Genomic DNA, 12,179 nt, shown 5'->3' on the forward strand with positions numbered 1-12,179 from the left:
TGGAAAAAATAAATCTATATTTTTGTATCCTTGCCTTCATGGGTCAGCAGGACACCTGACCAAAAAATCTGAAAGCGGGAAGGTACCAGTAAGTGTACTTCTGAAACCTATTCTGTGTGCAGGGAAAACCAACCTAGAGAAAGCAAACTTTTGCTCATAATAGTTCACGTTTTTTCAGCAACACGTATTCAAAATTTTCATTTCCAGAAAACTGCACAAGACTTAGGAAGTTTAATCAGTATGTTAAAAGACCTTTTCAGAAAGAATACAACATAAGAACTCTTTGCCAACTCTTTGAATGTATTTATTTATGTTTTGATTTGTGTAAGGAAGTCTCATGCTATAAATTTTTATTAAAAACATGTCATTAGAAATAAATAGTACATTTATAGTCATAAGTAAAACAGTAGTTTTTAAGCACACGAATGTTTGGCTTCCTCTTACAAAACAGGAATTGTATTTCACCTTTTTTTTTATTTATTTGTTTATACTTGATATAAAAGGATAAAGCTGCTGCATGAAGTTTATATTTATTGTGGGTTTAATATATCCCCAAACTAGTGGTTTTGTCTATTTTCCTAATAATATTGATACAGGAAAAATACCCTTTTATTCTTGCTACTGATTTTCGGTATGGTAAATGAGCTTAAACATTGCAGAAAGAATATAATGATAATAACAAAGATTAATACATTTGTTGCTTTTTCTTGCTTGCTGATGGGAATGACTGATTTGTATGAGAAAAGAATTATGCTTACAGAAAGGCTCGACACGACCAGCTAGTTAAAGGAAAAAATACATTATTACAGAACATTATTTTCATTAGCTATGTGAAGATGCATGTCCTGGTTTCTCAGATACTAGGAAAGCAGAATTCCTCAATGCTGTTCTCCTTTCTTGTTTCTGTTTCCTGCAGATCCAGCTGATGATACTCAAATGTCACACGGTTGATGTGTTTGCCGCTGGAGACCATTCGCAGCACAGTGTTGTCACAGCCAATCTTCATTTGGGCTATTTAGGGAAAAGAGATGTAAAGGGGCTATAAAGACACATTTATATGAGAGAAGGTGAGGGAACAGAGATATGTAATGATGGGAATTATGAAGAACCGATACGTGCAATTTTGGAAATAAAGCAAATTCCTGTGTCATGATGACCTGCTGGACATCACTTTTAACTTTTGATTAACTTTTGTGTTTGTTAATTTTGCATTACAATGCTCGGGTATTTAAGCAAGTATCCATCCCTCATCCAAACATTACTCCATGTCTATGTGCTACTGTTAGATACCATGAGTGATGGGTAAGGGTAATGGCACTCTGTCCTGGAGACAGCCAAAATTAGCAACATCAAAATATTTCCCATTAGAGGGATGAGTGGATTTGTGTGTAAGGACATTCTTCACAGGAACAAAGGCATGTGAAAGTCCCATCAAGACAAACTCAAATGGTAGTGCCCAGCACGTGGGCCCACTCTGAGGGAAATTAAGAGTCACTAACTGCTGATTTAGGCAAGCCATTTGAGTAGAGACTTGGCAAAGCCTTTGTGTTTGGGGAGCTTGGGGGAACTTCCTAACTTGAGGAGAAATCTGGTATGTCATGGGGAGAGCAGGAGCTGCTGAGATGGATTTTCACTTCTTTCACGCCACCATGAAAACACATTTTAATCTCATTCCAGTGCTCAGTATTATCATTCAACAGCAGCACTTACCAGTTAAATCTTTGAAAAGTGCCTGGACTGCTAAGTTGTGGTGTGAGGAAGGCATGGGAAACCACAAGGGCCAGGCAAGTTCCTGCCCTGCATGTCTGGAAATGCCACTTCTCCAGTGCCCTGTTGGTACTCCTGAGATACGACAGGTCTGCCACAGAGGTTAGTCTGTCATATCACTGCCACACTTTGCAGTCTGCTATTGAATATTAGGGAAACTGGAAGTTCTTATTTTTATGGGGAGAAAGAAGACACTGGATCAGCACGATAGTGAAACAGGTTCAGAGCCCAGCAGGTTCAATGTCTAGAATGGGAACTCTGAGGCTTTTGGGGTATGTGTTACACCTGCAGCAGGAAAGGTCTTGGGAACACTAAGTAAATGAGAGAAAAGCTCTTTAACTGAAAATGTAACAATCTACCTTCATTTACTGTGGATTTTCAGACCTTTTTGGATGTGCTGACATTCTAATATTTATTTTTGTCATAGGACAAGAATTTTTAAAATATGTCTAATTCAGCCTTTTCATAATGATTACTAAAGGGGCAAATGAAGGTGGTCATGGGTGTGCTGTAACACATAGCCAAACCACAGGCTTTAGCTCTCATGTTCTGCTAAATGTGAAGTTCACCAGTCTAGCAGGAAGCACAGATGTATGTGAGGGTCTCTGCATGTCTTATTACAGTTAATTATTTTATTATGTGGAGGTAATTGGAAGAAGTTCTTACCAGACCCATGAAAAGAATGACAGAGGTCAGCTAGTGGAAACATCTTGGATGGGTCTAAGCCAGCTCCTCCAAGAAGCTCTACAAAATCTCCCACTCCTGCACAGCTTGCAGATGGTTTCTTAAAAAGGCAGAGACCAAAAGTTATTTACCATTCATATGCAAAATGCAGCAGTTCTGCAGACATTATTTGAGCTAACAACAGTTTTTAGAAATCCCCTGTGCTTAGAACTGTGTGAAATCAGTTTCTCATCCTGAGCAGTACTACCTTGATTTGACATTAGTAAGTTATTTTCTTAAGGCATTCCAAAGAAAGACCTAAGCAGACTCTAAAAATTACTGACAAGTAGAAAAGGTGTTGATTCAACTGCTTTTAATGCAGCAGATAAGCAATCTGGTTCTGGATGCTTAAACACACAATCAAATTAATGCAGGCATGGGCTGTATGTATGCCTATATTCAGCTGGCAGGCAAGAGCTTCAGTTCCACTATATCATACTCATTCCTAAAAATATACTAAAATGCACCATTGTGGCAAAGTTCAATTAAAGTAGAAATTAACAAAAAGAGGAGGTTTTTTTTGGTTTTTTTTTTTTTTTTTTTTTCTGAAGCAATGGCTTACTGTACATTAAATCCACAATTTTCCTGAAATTAATGCTGTTTGCCAATAATATCTTGGATGGACATCTTGAGCACCTCTGGGCTGTCACCTCTATGCTGCTATTTAAGTGCCTTCCAGCAGTAAAGAACCTTCCTTTGCTGTTGTCCTTTTCTGCTCACCACTGAGTAAGTCAACTAATTCACTTGCCCATCTCTCAAAACCTGTCTTGTTCAGACACTGGCAATGTCCTCGAAGAACTCACTCAGGCTGTCAGACTCAATGGCAGGAGAAAACAAATTTCCTTGCTCTATTCTTCTGAATATTCTGGAATTGGCACCTTCTGGCACCTCCCAGGCACAGGTATCACCAATAGCTCCTGTCCTCTTCTGTTGGTTTGTCACCAAGCACCAAATACCCCTGACCAGAGCAGAGAATGCTCAGCACATGGAGCAGGCAATCAGTTTTGAGTACGTTTGTATTTTGTCTGTGATAAAACCTTTCTATCTACTGGCTCCTTTTTCTCTTCAGAGTGTTTTCTGCTTTTATTAACTTAGACAGACAGCTCTCTGAGAGAGTGCTCCTTTCTTTATAATGAAATCCTTACCCTTTGTTATGGCAAGAAATTTTTACATTCATTAATGGTACTTTGCATAATTTGGCTGCCATTGCAACATTACAGAGACAACAGTGGCAGAGACAGCCCCAGCTCTCCTCTCTGGGAGAAACTAGAGCCCTCAGCACACACACAAGAGGTCCAGAACACACACACACTTCAGCAGCCAGTGGCTGCTATCCCTGTAGCCTATCCCTGCTTCACCCCTTCCCTCTTCTGTGTCCACAAAAATTGCACATGCTAATATTTTCTTAAGAAAGAAAGATCTCACCTTTAAAAAGAGACCATTTAAATGTCCCAGGATAAGATCAGATATTTTTATCACCACTGGGTAGATTATGGAGAAGCTGCAGTTTCTGTGCTGGTGAGGAATGACCATGGTAAACCTTCCTGAGGGGGTCTGAGAGATGACATTGCAAGCTGGGACACAGGAAAAGTACAAGAGTTACATGTCCAGTCATCACTGCATGTAGCAAAACTACCTAATTACAGTACAAAAAAAAAAAAAAGCACAGATAGTTTAATTATTGTTATCATTAAACTTACAACCAAATGCTGAAAAAAAAATGTGTGGCATTTTCTGATGTTCTTGCATAACATTTGTTCCTTAAAAATTCCCTCCCCGTTTTTTTACTATATAGCCTGAGGTCTGGCAGAACCTGAGGGTGAAGCAGCCAACAGAAGAGTTCACACCTGGAATCTGTACATCAGGGGCGCACGCTGTCAAGGGCTCATACAGTTTGTCAGTTTGAAGGAGGCTGATCATAGGTGGAGGGAGGAATTGTGTTTAATTTTGACAGTTTATTGCCTGATACTACCAGCAACTTCCTAAATCCTATTCTGCTCCTCTGAACTGAAGTTCCTTACACTGCAAAATATCCCATTGAAATGAGAGCATGATTTTAAGTTCAAACACAAGAGTTCAGGTAAAGGAGCAACTTGTCTTCTACTAGAACAATCCAAGGGATCCTTGACATAGATCTGGAGTCCTGCCGTTGCTTTAGCAGGACAGTGAGAGACACCAGCCACCTCCAGCAGGTGAGTACAATAATCACATCCACGGGCATGAAGCCACACCAGAGTGGGGACCTAGCTTGCGGGCCCAAGTCTGAATAATTTGGAGTAAAGACGTAGCAGACATACTGTCACTGTTTTTTGGTTTTGGGGGCCTTTTTTTTTTTTTGGTGTTTTCATTTGGGATTTTTTCTTTGGTTGGTTTTTTTTCTTTTGTTGTTTTTGGGGGGTTTCTTTGTTGTTTGGGTGGGGTTTTTGTTTGTTTTTGTTTTGTTTGTTTGTTCTGTTTTTGTTTTGTTTGGTCACTTTAAGTGGTTAGGAAATAAATCAGACTGGCCTGAACAATTATTGTTAAATATACTGTCCTCTCTGGAAAACACAATTCATGTGAGGTACTGGAACAGGCTGCCCAGTCAAGTTGTGGGTGCCCCACTGCTGGAAGAGCTCAAGATCAGGTTGGACGAGGCCCCGGATAACCGAGTCTAGCGTGTGGCATTCCTGGCCATGGTGGGGGGGGTTGAGATGATCTTTATGATCTCTTTCAACCCAAGCTGTTCTACGATTCTATGATAATTTGTGCCTTGCCAGCTCAGAGGCTTAGGCAAAGAACTTGCAGATGGATCTCTGTGATCATGTATCTCTCATAATTACCACACAACCATTCAATATACTGATTTTACTGTTGAGGTGTTTCAAATATTTTTTTTCATTGTTCACCCAGATCTAGAAAATGGTGAGATTGAAGTTGCTCAATTAATACTATTTGTTCTAGCTGAATGTGTTGGAACATGCCAATATTAGATTGGGAGGGATCTTATGTGAAAGAAATAGCCTTATGGTCTTGCATATTGAAGCCTGTGTGATCTCTTAAGCTCCTTTGTTCTCTGGGGACACACACTGAGCCTGAATCAAGCTGCAGGCATGCAGTTACACATGGCTCCTCCTGCCTTATCGCAGCCATGTCAGCGCAGATAACCACAGGGAGAAAACTCAGTGCAAAGCAACACATTCTCTTTGCTTCCTGTCTCAAATTCAAGCCCCTTTGGTGGTATGAAATGCAGACTTACGGAAGAGATTGCTGTTTTTCTTGACTGTGACAGTAAATCCATTGCCCGGTAGCTGAATCCTGAAGAGGATCATTGCCACGTTCTGTGATGATCTGATGCTCCTCTGAATATTCCCACTTTCACAGAAGTCTACATATCTTTGAGAAGTGGTGAGAGGATGGTCCAGGGAACTGGGAAATTTCTCTCCCTTGAGTATCCATCCATCAAACACCTACAGAGGTTCAATAATATAAAACAAGACTTCGCTTAATACTCTGTTAGCAGAGAACAGAAACATGACGTATAACAAACACCCTTTACTTTTGACACCATATAACCTGTTCAAAGCCACAAACTGAAAAAAAAAATCGCTGTATTTATTGATTTCCTAACATTTAACTAACTATTCATGCTTCAATGGATGTTTAGGAAAGGCACACATATAACTTTTAATGTTTTTTTTATCTCCTTCAGGTGACAACTTTTGTTACCCACTTTTTTTTTTGAGGGAAGTTTTTTTTTTTTTTTTTTGCAATTGCATTGTTACTATGAGGAATTTTTGACCAGCTTGGTTTGGATGCTTTACAGCTTGTCATTAATGATCCCAATGATCTTGCAAAGATATTGGAATACAGAAATCTTTGGGGAGGAATTATTTGCAGAGGTATTGCTCTCACTCGTGCCAACTGTTTTACCTCATCCTAACAACTAGAAAACAAAACAAATACTGCATTATTTATCTGGACCTTAGGCATCAACTTCTACAAATCTTTCCTTCATAACAAAAAAGCAACAATTTCCCTCACTATCTTCAGATCAGAAATAGAAATAGGTATTAGTTCTAGCACAGATACGCAGCTGCCTGCCTTGCTGTTTCAATTCCTTCCTAGCTGCTCTCACATGGCAATTCCTTGAACACTTCAGTCAATACTCCCAAAATTCAAGGGCCATGTTCAGCCATCGCTTCAGTCAATAATTCTGATGTGAGACTTCCTGATGAAAAAAACATCAGGATCTGTCTCTGTATTTGCCAGAACTGTAAGTTTCTGAAGTAATGGGATGCAGGTGCTCAAATTACATGCGGGAAAAGCTGCCTGTATATATATATATAGAGAGAGAGAGAGAGAGCAATATAATAGAGGTGTTTGGGACACCATTACAAAAGAAAGGAAAGCTCAATAAAACATAAAAGATATCTTGGCATTTTTCTAGTCTCCATGAGTGACCATAAGTGCAGGTACAAAAGCCTTAGCGCCACAAGAGACTGAAATCAGCCTCCCTCTAGCCACTTGGAGAGAGATCTCAGACAAGATGTGGAATGGAAGGACAGAGTTCTGAGCAGGAGACAAGGAAAGGCAGCTTTCCTCCTTCACCCTGTTCCTGGACCTCAGCTTTCCACTAGATGGGATGTGTTCTGTTCTGTGCCTTGCCAGTTCAGCGCAAAGTGCAAGATGAAGGGAGCCAGGGACCATCGAGCCTTCCCTTCCCTCCATGACTGAGTTCAGACCTTGGTGAATGCTCCTGCCTGCCAGAGAAATGTGCTAGTAAAGTTTTTTAACACTGGAATAAATGGCTCTGAGTCATGAGCCTCTTTCTGTTCAGAGCCGATGTCCTGAAAAGTTCTAGCAGGGAAATATTAAAGAAAGTCTGCAATGATCCACTCACTATTAATCTGATGCTAAATGACCCGAGAGCAGTGGTCCTAGAGCAGTGACAGTGAGCCAAAGATCTGTGTCATTATCCGCTGGGCTTATGTGATTCACGGTGCAATGAGGAAATCCTACTGACCAAATTTTCAGCCATTCACCCAGGTATGGACACTCCATAGAGGAGCTTCTGGAAAAGTTCAGCCAGTACTGTAGGCTGGAGAGGGATCCTCACCCTGCATCTGACTCGCTTTAGAGGAGTGGTGATGGGGGGAACACATGCTCAGAGTGCCTCAGGGAGGAGAGAGAGCCATCCCAGAGGTGGTTGCTTTGCGAAAGCCTATTTTTTACCCACAACACACAGATGTGCGCACACTCGCCCGCCCTTGCACTCACAGCAAACACCTCACAAAGCAGAGGAGAGCAGACACTTGCAGCTCCTTACCTTCAGGAAGTCCCCGCCTTGGCAGTCGATGTTTACGAAGTCGTAGTGTATTGTGATGAGCTCCTCGGGCTCCCCGATGAAGAAGGTTGCGCAGTGCAGCTGTGGTTGGTCCGCGGTGAAGGTGAACTGCCCCTCTATACTCAGCATGTCAATGCACCCTGGGGAAGCAGGGACAAAGGGCTGCTGCCTCCGCCTGCCCTGCAGGAAGACCCCGTGCCAGCCCCCACTGTGCAGGGAAGGAGGGGGATAGGAGCGGCCCCCCGGCACTGAGATCCGGCTGGCAGTGAGGACAAGGAGAGCCAGCTGAAGCAATTAGGAGCCCGCTGAGCATCACAGGATAAATAGTAACTGGCAGGTGTGAGCACAAACGTGCGGCGGGGGGATGAGGGGGGATGGCGTGTCGATGCATCTCTGAGCGAAAAGCTCCGTGCGTATATGTGTACAAGTGCACAAACACTCTATTCTTTCAGATTTCTCTCCAGCCACAGCTGTCACACCTGCCCCACCCCTTGGCAATGTGACCCTGCCTAGGGGCAGGGGTGGGGAATCCTCACCCTACTGCAGTTATTTAGGACCACTAACTATGAACCCCAACCCTCTGCCTTAAGCCACAGGTTTCTGCATATTTAATGCTTTGTCCTCCTTCTTCTCCCTAGTTTTGCAAAAAGCTCCTGCAGCTCTGTTACTCCCAATTAGACCCCTTTCCCTCTCTGAGGTACCCCCAGGATTCTCCCACCTCCCAGTAGTCCCTACTAGAGCACCAAAGAAACTCACGGAGCGACCGCCGGTAGATCTGTCCGGCCGACAGCTCTCGCTTCAGATCTTCACTGAGCAGTAGGAAGGGGTCATCTTCACCAGCATCCCTCACCTGGTTAGAGATGGAGAGCAAAAAGAGTCTGGGGCAAAGTGAAATGCAGCTCTTTCCCTGCACCTCTCAAGAACAGGCACAGCGTGTTATGTCCCCCCTCCAGAAACAGTGCAGCTGTGGAAGAGATCAGGCAGAAAGCTGCCAACCTGCAGTAGAAGGGAAATAAACCTGGGATCTAAGAGGTGAGCCCAGCAGCTAAGTGCACTGAGAGTTTCTTAAATCCTCAGCAAAATTGCTGAGTATAAATAAATAGAGGGGTAGTACAGAATACATGGGACTGTTGCATTAATGTTGCGCAGGTGTAAATTTAATGCAGGAGAAGTGGGAATAGGAAAGGGAGAGAGAATAAAGCACAATGCTTGAAAGGTGAGAGCACAAGTTAGAAGATAGCAGCTAAAAGCACAGCGAGATGTTTAATCATCAGCCCTGTTGCTCACCTCTAGGTATCTGGTTTCTCCTTTGGAAGCTGCCAGGACGATGAGAACGAGGTGGCATTGAAACTGGAAAGCAGACGGCATGCTGACACCTCCTGTGGTGGCCGGCCCCCTGTGGCCAAGTTTCTGCGGGTCTGTGCCGGTATGCAGGAGCCGCTGGGGTGTCTTGGAGCGACTCTTTTTATAGAGCTGTTGGGAGGGGAGGCACTTGGTCCCCGTACTGATAGGGTAACCCATGGTAACTGAATTCCTCTCACAGTGACACAGTACGTGGGCATGACAAGGGTCCAAATTGCAGCCACAAATTTTCAAGGCGGTTGAATTCCCCTCTCTGGCAGATGTCTTTCCTCCTAATCTGTCTGGTGGAATAGCTGAAAACCTCTGGGGGAGAGAGCCCATCCCTGTGCATATGGGGCACTCATACACTGTGTTTATTTCCATTTATTCCAAGGCAAGCAACGAGGAGCATCCCTCCCTCCTTCTGGGACAGTCCCGGGGTATTTCAGACCTGCAGGGCTTTCTGCCTACCTTCTGCTGCTCTATGACAGCTCCCTGTCCCTGTGGAGCCCCCTGCAGTGCCTGTGCTGGGTGCTTCCTGCTGGCCAGGCCTGGATGGGCACCCCTGGGTCCCAGACAGGTTTGCAGCCTGTGCCAGCATCCCTCCAGGGCTCTGCAGCAAGCACACAGGCAAAACCAGACAGCTCTTCCCACCAAAACCAGCTTTCATACAGAAATGACAAAAACTTGGTCTTTCCAAGGGCATATTCATCACAGAACTCCTGAGACTGCTTCAGCCTTGATCCTCAGGTGAAAACTGAGAAGACCTTTAAAAGTTGAGCCTGTCAGTGAAAATTCATAACTCTGCAGAGTAATAAAAATCTGGAACTCAGCAGAGGTATTAGATGTAGGGTGTATATATATAAAATTTATTGGAAGTTACTTGGGAATTTCAAGTTTTGTTGGAAAACTGCAGAGTTTAGTCCCAGTTTGCATTAGAGTGTGGCTGGAACATTGATAAGGAAGGTGAGAGGTGCCTTGGGAGACCATGAGGATCAGAGGGGGCTGCAGAAGAGCCCAGCCTTACTTGCTATCCTTTTGCTCACTCTCTAAAGAGATTGACAAGGTTAAAATTATAGCTTGACCCCTCCCATCCCAAATTCTGGCTGCAGAGTCCGAGTTTGTCCTGCCAGTCCCCAACCTATACCTCAGACACTGAGTGTTGAGGAATATTCAGTGCAGGGAGCTAGGTGTGCCGCTGCAGTGAGAGTTGCAGATGGAGGTGTGGGGGGCCAGCAGTCCAAGCCCAGAGTAAGAGGCTGTGAACTGCTGACCTTTTGAATTCCAGAAGGGCCAGGGACCTGTGGCACCAGCCAGGTGACCAGACACTCGGAGATACAGCAAGAGTCGAGGACTCAGCTGGATCACAGACCTTTGCATACATAGAGTGTGAGGGTGTAAAAGCCCAGGCACCCCTTTGTTCAGGGTCCCTCTCTGGAGGCACTAGCTCAAGGTTTCTATTCTGCTGCTGCACCATTATAAAATTACCCAAAGGAGACAGAGGTCTGGGGCTCTGCTGGGGGAAACCTGGATTTGAACCAGTGAGGAAAGCTGTCTGCCTAAGTGAATGTGGGATGTGTAGGGAGTTGAGTGGGGACCCATTGGCTCACTGGAGCTGCCCTCTATGAAGGGGCTTGGATCCCAACAGCTAAAAGCTCTCGTGGTAGAGGTGTGACTGCCTGAGTGCCTCCTGAACGGTCAGACTGGGACACTATCTTGCTGTGAGTCCTTGAAGATCATCAGTGAAGCACAGCATGTCTGTATGTCAATTTGTTACTGAAGACTTCAGATTTCAGAATTCAACTCCAAAAATTAGTGAAGGACACATGGCACTGCAGCTAAAATATTATACCTCTCTTAAACCAGAAGTGAGGTGATCTACTCAGAATGAAGCATACAACAGTGATGTCACCATAGTTTAAACTCTTGCTTATGAATAGATGAGATCTGGGCTTAGCACAACATTCACCGGTGGAAGAAAAGTAGGAAGCTCCACAGTGTGGAGGACACCCTGGCAAATGGAGTGAGGGTACTGTCCTTCTCCAATAAACAAAGTGGTGGGAGGGACAATAGGTGCCACCTCCATGTAATTTATTGCTCACACAGGGCCTAAAGCAACTTTGAAATTCCTATACAACACCTTGGAGTTTGTTATGAATATACAGATATTCTGTGTAACACTGGTGCAAAAGCTGAACTCAGATACACTTTGCTGTTGATGTGGTACTTAATTTTAACAGAGGTGCTAAATTGTTCCCGCCCCCTGCCCCCACTTTTCAGCTCTGGGCTCAGCAGGAGCTGATGAAGCACAATGACATGCTGACCAGCCTCATCACAAAGCCCCCCAGTGCCTGAGGCAACTCTCTCTGTCTTCAAACACAGGGCTGTCCTCAGCCCCCAGTCTCATAAGCCTTCTTTTGTGCCGCTTTAATGCTTGGGGAAGGCAAGTGTTTGGGATGGAATAGGGAATCACACTCAAAGAGATGCAGCTGCTGCTGCTGGCTGGGGCTCTGCTGCCTCAGGTGGAGCTCAAGCAGATAGATCCCCAAAAGGGACCACTCAAAGGGGAAAGAGGAGGTTCGTCTCCTAGCCTTGCATCCCACCTGCCAGAGGGTGAGAGAGGAGGTGAGGCCATCTTCTCACTCAACTCTGCTGCCTCCTCAGCGTATCACAGGTCTCCCTCCCCTCTGCCCTCCCTTTGCCTGCTGCAGGACTGCTTTTGTTAAAAGTCCCTTGCAGAAACTGAGATTTTCGGGAGATGAGAATGTGACTAACAAAGCAAAGAAAAATCACTTTGAATTGGGTTCAAAACACCCCTGCAGCATTTCAGAAGGGAAAAGCACCTCCAATGTGATACAAACCCTTGGTGAATGGGGAGAGTGTCATTTTTCTTTCATGGAGTTGAGTCATGATAACACTCTGAAGGACAAATTTTTTTGTTAATATCAAATTGTTTAGCACAATAAAATGCCATCCCAGTGACACCCTGTCACAGGCTAAATAATCCAGTTGATTGGCACCTTCA

General features: G+C 44.1%; 1 protein-coding gene across 1 annotated transcript; it reads right to left on the reverse strand.

The window, feature by feature from the left end:
• Positions 1–853: 853 nt before the first annotated feature.
• LOC121341272 (corticotropin releasing hormone binding protein) lies at positions 854–9,181 on the reverse strand. Its single transcript, XM_041414668.1, has 7 exons — positions 9,101–9,181; positions 8,570–8,663; positions 7,796–7,953; positions 5,726–5,936; positions 3,916–4,064; positions 2,434–2,551; positions 854–1,011 (listed from the first exon to the last, which is right to left on the reverse strand). The coding sequence occupies exons 1-7, from the start codon at positions 9,179–9,181 to the stop codon at positions 854–856; spliced, it is 969 nt and encodes a 322-aa protein (XP_041270602.1).
• Positions 9,182–12,179: the final 2,998 nt, after the last annotated feature.

Source organism: Onychostruthus taczanowskii, unplaced genomic scaffold, assembly GCF_017590055.1.
Source record: "Onychostruthus taczanowskii isolate IOZ18803 unplaced genomic scaffold, ASM1759005v1 scaffold46, whole genome shotgun sequence".
Classification (NCBI taxonomy): domain Eukaryota; kingdom Metazoa; phylum Chordata; class Aves; order Passeriformes; family Passeridae; genus Onychostruthus; species Onychostruthus taczanowskii.